Source organism: Rhinolophus sinicus, linkage group LG13 (assembly GCF_036562045.2).
Source record: "Rhinolophus sinicus isolate RSC01 linkage group LG13, ASM3656204v1, whole genome shotgun sequence".
In the NCBI taxonomy this organism is placed as follows: domain Eukaryota; kingdom Metazoa; phylum Chordata; class Mammalia; order Chiroptera; family Rhinolophidae; genus Rhinolophus; species Rhinolophus sinicus.
In genome coordinates, this window is record NC_133762.1 from 61,525,447 (window position 1) to 61,539,760 (window position 14,314).

At 44.6% G+C, this 14,314-nt stretch overlaps 1 protein-coding gene across 1 annotated transcript in view; it reads right to left on the reverse strand.

The window, feature by feature from the left end:
• Window positions 1-14,314, reverse strand: part of PYGB (glycogen phosphorylase B) — a 52,748-nt gene that overhangs the window by 24,452 nt on the left and 13,982 nt on the right. Inside the window, 8 exon segments of the mRNA XM_074317351.1 lie at window positions 621-688; window positions 691-753; window positions 2,605-2,686; window positions 2,973-3,092; window positions 4,191-4,334; window positions 5,275-5,357; window positions 5,760-5,871; window positions 7,867-8,045. Of these exon segments, the coding sequence (XP_074173452.1) occupies window positions 621-688; window positions 691-753; window positions 2,605-2,686; window positions 2,973-3,092; window positions 4,191-4,334; window positions 5,275-5,357; window positions 5,760-5,871; window positions 7,867-8,045 (851 nt within the window).

The window sequence follows — 14,314 nt, forward strand, 5'->3', positions numbered from 1 at the left end:
CCTCTGAGTGCCCCTCCTTCCACATTGCCTCAGCCCAGGGAAAAGCCAGGGCCGGTCTGAGCTGCTCTGTAGGAGGCAGACTGCAGGATCAGTGGGGCTGAGGCCACACCATGTGATTTACAAGGAAAAGATGGGAATATTGTCCCTGTTGGTCTAGGTAGGGATTAACCACATTGACAATGGGAATAGCTGCCTTTTCACCAAAAGGTTAAAAAATGAACTATAATCACACCTGAATTCTAAGGTCCCCCCTGTTCTTGTACCATTATCATATCTGCAGTTAACAAAGACAAATGGGACTTTGTTTCCAAATCACCCAAATGCTGCTATGTCCTCTCAGGACAAAGGTCTCTGGCATTCCAGGATCAGACACTTAAATCTAATCCCAACAGGGAATGCGAATGTTTTAAAAGACCTGAATCCATGACTCCCATGTACACAGCAGGGGTCTAGGCATGGGGACTAGCCAACAGCTCTGCCAAATGACAGCCCTCAGTCTTCCAAGTCCTCTGCTGGACAGAGGCTATTCTGTTTGAGAAGTGATGTGGAGGACAGAGGAGGGCCCTCGGCAAAGATGCAGGCCACAGCCAGGCCCCCACCCCAGTACAGCCCGTGTTCACACCCAGGTGCCTCTGGTTGATGGCAGAGATGATCTCCAGATGCCGTGGCAGCAGCTTCTCAAACAAGTCCAGCGCTCCAAGGCCTCCGGCAGCACAGTGTGCTTGGTGTATGCACAGGTATTCTTTGTCATCTCTGTGACGGGCCAGCCGCCACGAGTCGATCAGTACCTGAATGGGGGAGTGGGAATGAAATAAAAGACACACACAAATGCTAATGCGGCCGGTCTTCAGTCATGCTGAAGCCCTGAGTTTATTATCTCTAACCAATATATACAGTTTGAGTACGTGCAGTTAAACGAAGAAGATATGCATTATCTCAGCGAAAGTAAATCTTTCCAGCCTCAACTTTACTTTGACATAGAAGATACAAGGTCACTGAAACTCACAAAAGTAAATATCTCAAGGAGACAGAACCTACCAATTGTCCAGAAAGCCCTTAGTCTTCTGTGTCCGGGAACTGGCCGTTTTCACCACATTCCTCAGCAGACGTTAGGCGCCTCTCAGATAAGGCAGAGGCAATGTTATGGGGGCAGAAACCGAGCCAGTCTGCAAGGTTCAGGGTTGCAAGAAACCATGGCTCCCCACACATCTCCCAGGCCTAGAATATTCCAGAACATTCCAGTATGCTTTGTTTAGAAACAAGCAGGTTTTGGCGGCCAGTTCGCTCAGTGGTTGGAGCGCGGTGCTCATAACACCAAGGCCACCAGTTCGATTCCCACATAGGCCAGTGAGAAACAATGGCTTGAGCTTGGAGCTGAGCTACCAGTGGGCGGCCAGTTTGCTCAGTGGTTAGAGTGCAGTGCTCATAACACCAAGGTCACCGGTTCGAGTCCCACGTGGGCCAATGAGCTGCGCTCTCCACAACTAGATTGAAAACGACGACTTGACTTGAAGCTGAGCTGCGTCCTCCCCACAACTAGATTGTAAAACAACTTGACATGGAACGGATGGGTCCTGGAAAAACACACCGTTCCCCAATATTCCCAACAACAACAAAAAGAAACAAGCAGGTCTTTTGCCTGATGGCTAAGCAAGGGGAAAGTCAAGGATCAAAGGTAGATGTTCAGATCCCAGCAGAAAGCGGTGCAGCCTGCCACATGCCTCTGCTCTCTGGGGTGGGTCTACAACCTTTCTCAAAACCTGCCGTTGAACCCCGCACCCTTCACTTTCCTAACATAATCCACATACATTTTGCATCCTGACCCAGCACGCACACACAAATGAATAAAGCTTACCCTACCACCTAGAATCACCTGTTTCCTTTTTTTGTAAACTGTTTTTTATTGGTAAACAAAACAGAGCACTGATCAGTCTTCTATTTTATTTCCACTAAATTGACTTCACACCCACAGTATGGAGAATGCTCATAAACTGTGTGCGGCCATGCCCTCTGAGGGCCAGGAGTGGATAGGACCCAAGACGGGGTCCTCCCAGCCTCATTAGGTACACCCCAAGACCATAGAAGGGCTCTGGGTTCTATAAACAGGGTAAAATTTATTTTATAGTTTCACATGTTGATTTAATTAGACTAGGTCAGGAATACACCATTATACTAAAGAATTTAGGACCAAACTAAGTCATGAAAACAAACCTATAAAAATGGTAATCAATGTATCTTTAAACTTAATATTTCTTGGTTTTTGTTACCATGATTTCTAAAATGAGAAAATACATGAGAAGCGCTAAGAAGTGTCAGAATCCTTTTCTTGCCTTCCAAAAAATTGCTCTTCTGTACCCTTGCACCCCTGTTCCCATTCACTGTGTACTGGTCCCTCAGGAGGAACCCCCATATCTGCCTTTGTTCTTCCCCCCACAGCCCCTGTCTTCTCAGGTACAATATCCGTTCATCCTGCCAAGGCCACAGGGGAGAGGCCTCCCTCAGTGTTGTAGGACTAGCTCAGTATCTGCAACCACTGCTGGGATAGACTCCAAGGTCAGGGGGATACTGTCACCCCACATCCAGCTCTGTAGGGAATACCATTACCCCATGTGCCCAACTTTGCAGGGGACATCTTCACCATGTGCCGAGCTCTGCGAGGAATACCATCACTCTGATGTGACCAGTTCTGCAGGAGACACCATCATCCCAGGTGCCCAGGTTCGCAGAGGACTCCTGTCACCCACTAAGAATCCAGCACTGCAGGGGAAATCATCACCCCATGTGCCCACATCTGCAGGGGACATGATCACCCCATATGCCCAGGGCTGTAGGGGACATTGTTATTCCATATTCCCAGGTCTACAGGGAGTACTGTCACCTCTATGTGCTTAGCTCTGCAGTAGATATCGTCAGCCCAGCTCTGCGGGGGACACTGTTACCCCTTATGCCTAGGTCTGCAAGAAACACCATCAACCCACGCCCTCATCCTCAGTGCTCAACTTGTCCCAGTGTGCTTTCTCCATATCCACCAGGATCCTCATGAGCTCAGGGATGGCAAGGGCCAGGTGGGTGTCGTTCAGCTGGATGGCAACCTGCAGTTTACAAAGGGTGATACCTTCTATTGCCTTGTGCCTGTGGGGTAGGTAGGCCCACATGGTTGTTGTGTGCAGGCTTGGGATCCTCAGTTGCCCACCCCTGAGGAGTCTGGTCTACAGGACTGACAGCAAGGAGCAGAGAGCGCCACACAGGCACTGGGCCCAGCCAAGGAGCAGAAGCAGGGCCGGAGGGGCCACAGAGAGTGACTGGGAGGACCCCATGGGCTGGCTCTGCAACATGTTTGCTCTGCATCAGGTGTCCAGGAGCTACAGGAGCCTCAGCCCCCACCACCTGAAGCCCTCTCATCTAGGATATGTTGCCTTTGTTTAAGATCACTGAACAGAGCCCGCCAAACATATCCAGCTTTGCCCACGGGAGCCTTTTACAGTATTCTTGCTGTTATGAGTCCTAACAAGGCCTAGTGTGGCCCTAGTAGGTAAAAAAGGGGGCCCAACACCCCCATGACAAGGAGATTGTAAGAGACTGTTAGCATGAGAACTGCTACTTTAAGGTTAAGATAAGGTTAATAGCCCTGAGCTTAAAATAACCTAATGGCTTAATTGTTAATTCCAGGATGAGGGCATAGAGACCAGATGGCTGATAGCTTATCTCTCCTTTTCGCTGAAGCTATGGAGGCTTTTGTAGCCTATCTGTAAACTCTTTGAAGCATAGACCAACGTGTACTCCATAAGCATAGCTCAACCTGCACTCCCTAAGACTATGAAAAATTAGTAAATGCCTTAGCTATGTGGGAATTATAGTTTACCTTGTACTCCCTAAAACTATGGAAAATTACTGAGTGCCTTAGAAACGCTATAAAAACCCTTAGCTTGAAGGGCTAGGGGTCCTTGTTAAAACCCGCTGCGTGGGGCAGAGACGGGGACCCCAGCTAGCTGGAAATAAACCTCGCTGTGTGACTTGCATTATCGTGTGTGTCCTCTGTCTGTCTGAGGGGGGGACGATTCCAGGACTTAACAGAGACCAAGATGAGACGGTGCTAATGTCCCACCACATCCCTCCTGCCAATGCCCCAGCCTTAAGGAAGAAAATCCTGTGCTTCCACACTGAGCCTGATCCCCAGTCAACAAACAAACCCTGTCTGGGAATGTCTCAAAACAGGTTCTCACTGGGTCCCGGCAGCCAAACTTGGAGGACTTAAAATGACGGATAATGTCCTGCAGGGTGGCAGCCACCGCAAAGTACTCCTGCTTCAGGCGGAGCTCCTTCCCCTCAAAGAACTGCAGACACAGGACAGCTCTTGCACCAACACAGCCAAAGGAGCCACCACAGGCCCTCAGGACTCCCCCATCCCCCCACCGCCAAGACCCAGGACAAGGCACTAGGCTTGGGAGGGGGGGGTCCTGCCCCAGGGACTGCAGAGATGTGTGTGTGGATGAAAGAAGGAAAGCCCTGGAGTGCCACAATCCTGGGAGCCCAGATGTCAGGTGACCTGCGGTTCAAAGGTACAGATGGAAGGTCGCAAGTGGCCTGACCTGCTGTGATCTTCAGACAGGGAGGAAGCATAAGAGCAGTCAGCAAAGAGTCACAGGGTTCTGTGTGAGGACAACAAGCAGGAAGGTGTAGTCCCTTAACAGTGAGAAGCTGAGGGCCAGGAATACGAGAGCCACCCAGAAATGCAATCTCCAAACTCCATTCTAAAAATGACTTGTTCCTGAAGCTTTAGAATAATCTGCTCAAAATCTATGGAATGAGGGGGCTGGGCATTTTATTGTGATCCTTTCAGCACCAATGGCCTTAGCCACTACGTGTATATATTTCTTTGATAAAATAAAAAGAACACACAGCACACATAAGCAAATTTCAAGGGCTCCTGTCTGGCAACAAAAACAAAAATGCCACCAGACACTAAAGTCAGTGGCAATGGAGAATGTGGCTGCAACCGTCATCTAGTATGAGGTGGATGTCTAAGACCTTTTCAAATCATGATTGTTATGTCTCTCAAGATGTCACTGCAAAATAGGGACTACTATCCCCAGTTGACAAATGGGGCATCTACTTCTTGGGAAATTGTCATCAGAAGAGCAGAAACTGCCTAGACCTCAATTGTGTGGTCGCACCTAACAAATATGAGGCCAGCAAATAGGTCTTTGTAGAGAGCCCCAGCCTACACTTGGAGAGGTATAGTGCAGACAAGAACTAACCGTGGGTACTATTTACATTGTCATTGGGGTACAGGACTCTGGAGATGTTCTCAGTCAGATTCCTGTCCAGGACCACCTTGATGTAGCCGCCCACGTTAACTAAGAGCAGAGACAGCCAGGTCAGGACCGGCATGCCTTCTGAGATTCCCCGTGTGCCCTCATGTTGCAATGTTGCACTTGCTTCGCTGAACAGTTTGAAAACAAGCATTCATGAAGAGAAAGGCCCCCAGAGCTGCTGCTTTACCTGCCTCATGCTCGACCCCTCAAAGCCATGCTGGGTGCCTCATACCACATGCACTCTGCAGGGCCCCAGGCCTCTTGTTCTTTCCTGAGGGCCTGGGGCCCAAAGCACTGGCCCTGCCTGTGGGCCCTCCCTGGGAAGCCCTTGTTCACAAGGAACCTGCCCACTGCCTGCAGCAAAGAGTGCACAGAGAAGGGACAGGAGCTGCACCACTGAGTTTGGAATAAGTCACCCAAAGGAGACAAAAGAGTACAACGCACAGTCATGCAGCTTGAAGTCATTGGGTGCCTTGGCGGACCACAGCCTCATGGTGTTGACAGTGTTGTTCTTGTAGCCTGGCACTGGGGTGTCGTATGGCATGGCCAGCACCACCTGGCCAAGAGAGACACGATCAGGATCCAGTCAGCCAGAGACATGGTGCCCAGTGCTGGGTCCACCCATGGGGCAGTGCCAGCCTCACAGGAAGCAGCATTCTGCCTCCCTGCTGTCTTCTGCTCATCCTCCTCTGGCTTTTTTCCTTCTGCCCAAAACACACCCAACTTGCCCCAGGCCAGGCTCAGTCCTAAACCCCTCCCTGCCCTGCTGTACACCTGCACCTGCAGCCCCAGCTCACAGGATGCCTGTGAGGGCCTGACAGGTCAGCCCCTGAATACACTCCAGAGGCTACACTGTCTTTCTAAACTTACCTGCTTCAGTACTGGCATCAGCTCAACAATTCTTCCCACCTCAGCTCCTTAAGGTGCTGCTCATGCTCCCTCAGCAGCCACTCATTCCATGTCCGCGTCCTCTGCCCTCCACGCCTTCCCTTTTCTTACTCTGCTTGAGTAATTTCAGGACTCAACTAATTTCACCCAACACACAAGGTCCATTTCTGACCTCCATTCTCATATCTGCAGCAAGGCTCCTCCTCGTGCATGCTTTGATCTCTAACTCTCAAGGAAACCAAACCAGCCAACACATTCCACTCCCAACAGAAAACACAAGACCTGCTTTCCACCCACAGAGGCTGCCACACCCCTTCTCCCTGCCCATCTGTCCAAAACTGTCAGCTTTACTTTTGGGAAGCACAGGAAGAACTGGAAGCCTCAAGGTGACTTCCAGCTCTCAGACCCTCCAATCAGGCTTTTCATACTCAGGCTTGCTTATGGTGCATACAAGTGCAACTGTGCAACTTTACAAGATGAAGTCAGCTCTGGCAGCCACAAAGGACCGTGTAAAGGCACCATCAGCTTAAACCCCAGTGTCATCTTTCTCTTCTGATCTCCCCTGAACGTTCACCCTGCCCCCTGTTCCCGTCCAAGCCAGTGACAATTGTGCAAAGAATCTCTGACTTCCCTCTTTCCCTCTCCATGGCCAGCCCCCCCGGACAAGGCCCTCATCACACCCAGTGTGGGATGTCTCAGTGGTCCGTGGGGGCCTTAGATACACTGACATGTTCACCGTTTAGAATCACACACATTGAGAAAACCAGATTCCCTCCTCTGTTTTTTCAAATTAAATACTACTTATTATGGCATTTTAGGCCTCCAGCCAGCTCTTGACCCATGTACCCTATTTAAAACTTACATTGCAGAAAATCTGGATGACTCACTTTTGCATGCCTGTGACTACCCCAGTCTCCCAGCTCACCCCGTTTTTGTTCAACCTGCCCACATGACTAGACAACTATGTCTTACTAATAGCAAACCTCTCATGGGGTCTTTCCTCCACTCCTCTGCACCCTAAAACCACCAAGATGTGTGCTGTCTGCCATCTCTGAACCCAGACTGGACTGCCGATGACTATACCCCACTCGAGCTGGCACCACATTCTGCCAAGTGCTCTATGCTCTTGCCCTGGTCGTGCCATCAGGACTTAGCTGGGAGAGAGGGCCTGTAGGCTGTTCCAGGACATCCACCCAGGCCTTCCCAAACGTCCGGGGATTTGAGGCGTCATAGTAACTGGTGAGCTACACCTGGGGCATTACTGAGAGCTATAGGCCACACCAGGAACCAGGAGCGTGTGGCAAGGGAGTACACTGAGCACTTGCTGGGGAGCTATTCATGTCCCCCAGGGGATAAGTGCCCTAGTCCCTGTCACAATGCTGTCCTACTTGCCATTAAACAACTCTTAGTCTCTACTCCAACACACAGCTCCTGGCAAACTAGAGTGTGGCTTCATAATCAGCATTTTCTACTGTCTAGACAAAATGTAAGTTCCTGACGAAATGTAAGAAATCGGGTATATAAGGAGAAGGAAATTAGGTCCTCTGGGGAAGCTCATACGAGAGCACACCTCGCACTCCCAAAAGCAAACCCATGCCGACAGTGAAACTCAAGTGGTCACCGTGCTGAGCCCACATTTCCCAGGAAACACCAAAGTGGGTACCTGTGTGTCCAGCCACCTCACCGCCTCGGGAGTGTGCTCCACTCTCCCATAGAAGTGCACAGGAAGTATGTACTCAGGCTGGGCCTTCTCCCAGGGGTTGCCTCCTCTACCTGAAAATGGGCCAGCAGCAAGGTGAGTGAGTACTCGGGGGCGGGGGAAGGGGGGGAGAGTTTTGGGTGCTTAGCTGACCCTGTCCTCAGCCCTCACTGACCATGCTGTCAAGATGACACTGCCCTGCACTGAAACAAAACCAAAGCCTATTGACAATGCAAACATTTCCAATTCCAATTACAGCCACATATTTTAAAACTTTGGACTATTAAGAAAATAAATGTATGTAAAATTCAGAATAATGCATCAAAGTGAAAAGACATTAAGAGTCACCTGAATTTAGCAATAAAAGAGGGCCTGATGCATGCTACAACACGCATGAAACTTGAAAACATTATGCTGAGTCAAAGAAGCCCACATACCGTATGATTCCATTTATATGAAATGTCTAGAACAGCCAAATCCACAGAGACAGCAAGTAGATGAATGGTTGTGGGGTGCTAGAACTGACTGCAAATGGGTACTGGGTTTCTTTTGGGGGTGATAAAAATGTTCTGGAAATATAGTGGTGATGGTTGCCCAACTTTGTGAATATATTTAAAACCACTTGATAGCTCAATAGCTGTCACTACAAAAAAAAAAAAAAAAAAAAAATCAATGGAAGCCCACTGCTTTGAAAATGACACCACAACCCGTAGGTGCCAGGGGCCAATCTGCCTCCCTGGGAGCACTTCCAGCCAGGAACTCCACTAGAAGACACATTCCTTTCTGCTTATCTATCAAAAACTGCACCCAGTGACATCTAAAATCAGTAAACACACAAAAGGCTCTCCCACAAATAAAATCAAAAGTAGTCCCACAGACTCTAACTCTTGACTGTTTGGTAAGGTAGCTTTGCCCACCACCCTGTGGCATTTATTCTGCTTGCAAGCAGTGGGATAAATTCATTTGGTAGAGCAATGAATAAGGAATCATGAAAATAAATTAACTAAAATTTCAATGAGATCAAGCTGTTTCTTCAAATTCAATGAGCAACCCTATCTAGCTTACTTTGAGATTTGTTTTTTTAATGGTCCTCACCAGAAATAAAAAGTCACTAAGCAAACACCACCAAAAACCCTTCCGTTTATAACCATAATACTACTAGGCAAGGAGGAGCCTCTGAGTTTCTGTCTTACAAACATACACACTACCTCAACTGTAAAATAACTAGCTAGGTCAAAGAACATGTGTAAATTGGTGTATCCACTATGGAAAACAATATGGAGGTTCCTAAAAAACTAAAATATAGAACTGCCATACAACCCATCAATTCCACTTCTGGGGATCCATCCAAAGAAAATGAAAACACTAACTCAAAAAGATGTATACACCTCTATGTTCACTGCAGCACTATTCACAAGAGCCAAGATATGGAAGTAACCTAGGTATCCATCAACAGATGAATGGATAAAGAAGATGTGGTACACACCATGTTTCCCCGAAAATAAGACCTAGCAGGACAATCAGCTCTAATGCATCTTTTGGAGCAAAAATTAATATAAGACCCAATATATCATATCATATCATATCATATCATATCATCATATCATATCATATCATATCATATCCCCAGTCTTATAGTAAAATAAGACCAGGTCTTATATTAATTTTTGCTCCAAAAGACACATTAGAGCTGATTGTTTGGCTAGGTCTTATTTTCGGGGAAACATGGTATATATCCATAATGGAATATTGCTCAGTAATAATATAGAATAAGATCTTGTCATTTGCAACAACATGGATGGACTTAGGGCATTATGCTAAGTGAAATAAGTCAGGCAGAGAAAGACAAATACATATGGTTTCACTTATAGGTGGAATCTGAAAAAAAAAACACGAACAAAATAAAACAAAAAAACACATAGAGAATGAATTGATGGTTGCCAAGGGGGAAGGGGATAGGAAGATGGATAAAAAAGGTGAAAGGGAATAAAGGTTATTTTATAACCTTCAGTTATAATATAAATAAGTCAATGGGGATGTAATGTACAGCACATAAAATGCAGTTAATAACATTTTAATAACTGCATGAGGACAGATGTTACCAGACTTACCATGGTGATCACATTTATAAAGTTAAATCACTATGTTGTACACCTGAAATTGATATAATATTGTATGCTAACTATACTTTAATAAAAAAACAAAACAGAAAACTCCAAAATAGAAAATAAAAATCTTCGATCGTTGCTTAAAAAAAAAAAAAAAAAAAAGATGTGTGTACAAGGGCTGGACTACAGTATCTGAAAAACACACACACACATGAAGAACTGTGAATAAAATTATCCAAAAGGTACCAGGAGGAAAGCTGCATTCCTTTTAATGTAAAGAAAGTATTTCCATAAATTAAGCAATGGGTACAAATCTGTTTTGAGTTTTATTTTACTTTTAGCCATAATTTTCTTTGCCAACATTTCATTATGAACATTTTCAAACATACAGAAGTGTTAAAAGAATTGGCAGTGAACACCCACATACCCACTACCCAGGTTCTATAACTATTAACTTATACTTGATTTATCGCATATCCATCTGTTGATCCATTAATTCTTGGATGCATTTCAAAGTAAATTACAGAAATCTGTACACTCCTGCCCTGAATACTTCAGCATGCATGTTATTAAGTACAGTTCACAATATGTTTATTTTTTAGGTTAATATATATATGGTGAAATGTATAAATCTTGAGGGTACCATTGATGAGTTCTGACAACTGCAAACCTGTGTGACCCAAACCCCCTCAAGATACAGAGCATTTCTATCACCCCCGTCATCAATAATTTCATGTAGGCTGTACTACTGTCAAGTTACACAACTTTCAATCCTAACCACAGTCTTGCTTTACCTGTGACTTTGAGGCCCCAAATTATGTTTAAAAAAACAAACAAACCTATTCTCCACTTAAGTGGAATAGTTATGCCTTCCATTTGGAAATGCCAAATGACGGGAAACAACCACCTCACTTAGTGGAGGACAGTAAGACTGCATTTTGAGATTACGCTCTTCACTGATGTAGTCTTGACCGCCTTACTTAGCTATGGTTTGATGCTCTAGAATTAAAGCTCACTCTAAGGACCACTTTGCTTTGCAGAGACTGGCCTCTAACCCCACATGACACTGCCTTCTCATTGCCTTTGTCTCGTTATATCCTTTATTTTAAAGTCTACTTTGCCTGATATAAGTATTGCTAACCCAGCTTTATTTCCCTTTCCATTTGCATGAAATCTTTTTTTATCCTTTTATTTTCATTCTGCATGTTTCTTTCTATCTGAAGTAGGTCTCTTGTAGGCAGTATATGTATAGTTCTTGTTTTCTTATCCATTCAGCCACACTGGAGGACCCTTCTAAAGCAGAGCCTCAATCATTGCCTTTCTGGAACCCTCAGGGGTATACTAACTAGTCTCCCTCTGATGGTTGAGAACAAAGCTCTCAGAACCAGACTGAGCCAGGTCTGAGCTTAGCTTGGCATCTTTCTATCTGGGTGCCTTTGACCAAATGACCTCTGCACATTTCTACCAAGGGATAAAACAGTCCTATAAGGTGTGGAAGTATTTTTAGGTATTAATAGCTTCTATCCATGTTAAGTACTCAATAAACAGCGTAGTCAACATGACAGGATGAATAAATGGACACATCCATTTCTATCAAGCAGAAGTGTGGGTTTTGCCTGCTGTCTGTTTGCTGCTTTGGGGGACTGGTATCTGTGGCAGCTGCATGTAAACAAGGAAGATAACTACCCACATGTACTGGGCACTGAGCAGAGTTCTAAAAACTTCCATTGCCCAGTACCATTTACTACTCACAACCACCCAACAGGTGGGTATGGTAGTGGCATAGCTGAGATCCAACACTGGCTGTAGCTCAGAGTCCTGCTCTTACACAGAACTCCATATTGCCTCCTGCTGTGCCATCAAAAGTAAGGCCTAGAAAAAATAAATGGGAGGGAGAAATTGTCCTTACAAAAGAATTCCAATTAATAAATGTAGATGAGAGGAACAGAAAATCACCACAGGAACACCACAGTGATAACTGCTACAGATACTAGCCAATGCCAAACACTGAAAACAGTGGGCAGAGCTTTAAGGACTAATGGGATATCTGCATAGCCTCCAAGTATCTCCCCAAAATTACCATGGTGGTTTTAACAAATTTCCAAAAATTCTGTGATATATTTCTCTCTAGGAGGTGGTACTCAATTCTTCTCCCCTTGAGGGTGGAATGGACTTAGTGAGTCCCTTCTGATAAATAGTCTAGAAATGGAAAATTGTAACTTCACAATGGAGAAACCTGGCTCAAGCCACGTTCTCCAAGTGATTCAGGTTAACTCACCAGTACCAATTCATGGTGATATACTGTGATATGAAGGGGAATTTGCCTCTGCAGTATTCTTTCCCAAAGTCCCTAACCCCAGAATAATTGTGAGAAAACATCAGATGAACCCAAACTGAGGAATATTCTATGAAATGCCTGACCAGTATTCACCAGATTTGTCAAAATCATGAAGGATAAGAAAAGATCAGTAAACCACTGTAGATATGAGGAGACTAAAAAGACATGACAACTAAATGCGATGAGAATCTTGAATTAGATCCAGGAAGAGAGAAAAACATTAGAGGAAAAACTGGTAAAATTTGAAGTGCTAAGCCAGCACTGATATCTTTATTTTGATAACTGTGCTATGGTCTTACAAGATATTAACATTAGGAGAAGCTGAGTGAAGGGCACACAGGTACTCTACATTATCTTTGTAATTCTCTTACAAATAATTTTGCTTCTAAACAAAGAGCTATAAAACAAAACCAGACTCACACTCTGTGAGGGTGTGCATCTTGGATTCAGATGAGAGTATTGACTGTCCCATAGTTTTATATTTCCTGTGGGTTAAAATTTCCAGAACACATTTTAAAAATATATTTTGCTGTGGGTTGCAGAATACAGAGAGAGAAAAGACCTAGATTCATTCTCCTTAGATAGCAAGGAGAGTTCCTGAGGCCTGTAGACTTTACTGGAATGCAAGTGGAGGGCAGCCTAACTAAGCAAGAGGGGCCCTCAATGCTGCATCATCAGCTTCGAAACCCATGTTCCATGCAGTGACACTCTTAAAGTGCCTTTTATACCCTGCTTAGAATTTTGATGAGCAGCTGACCAGAAACATTTTGAGAAACCCAGTGGCCATCTACCAGCCAACAGCTGTTTCAGCAGTGTCACCCCTTGGGTTTTTACAACATTCATACCATTACATTACACTTTACTGTAGTACATTTTAAACCATTCTCCTCAGAACCAAGAAGCAGCCTCAAAGGGTGGGTGGGATTCAAAGGGGCTCCAAATTTCTAAAACACACTAGAAGGAGACCTAAGTAAATGAAAAGACATCCCATGTGAGTGAACAGGACGGCTTAACATTGTTAAGATGGCAATACTCCCAAAACAGATCCACAGATTCAACACCTAAACCCTGTTAAAATTCCAGCTCGCTCCCTTGCAGATTGACAAGCTGATTCTAATATTCAGATGGAAATACAAGGAACCTGGAATAATCAAAACAATCTTGAAAAAGAAGAACAAAGTTGGAAGACTCATACTTCCTATTCTCAAATCTTACTACATAACAACATTCATCAATATTGTGTGGTAACAGCATTAAGATGGACACGTAGAACAATGGAATAGAACAGAGAGTCCAGAAATAAGGTCTGACACTTATGGTCATCTGATTTTCAACAAGGATGACCAGATAATTCAATGGGAAAGAACAGTCTCTTTAACAAATGGTGCTGAGACATCTGGATATGCACCCACAAAAGAATGAGGTTGGACCCCTACCTCACACCACAGACAAGAATTAATTCAAATTGGATCAAAGACCTAAATGTAAAAGCCAAAATTATAAAACTTTTAGAAGAAAACAGAGAAGTAAATCTACATGACCTTGGATTAGGCAATGGTTTTTTCTGATATGACATCAAAAGCACAAGTAAAAAATAAATGACATGGACTTGATCAAAATGAAAAACATTCAATACCATTAAGAAAGTAAAAAAGATAACCCACAGAATGGGAGAAAATATTTGCAAATCACATAAGTGATAAAGAAATTTGTATCTAAAATACATATGCAACTCAATAATAAAAAGACAACCCAATCAATGCTCGGTTAAGCAAAGGGTCTAAACAGACATTTCTCCAAAGAAAATAAAAGTTGCCAATAAGCACATGTAATGATGCCTAACATCACCAATCATAAGGGAAATACAAATCAAAACCACAATGAGATGCCACTTCACATCCACTAGGATGCTATAATCATAAAGTCATGAGATAATAACAAATGTTAGCTAGAATGTGAAAAAATC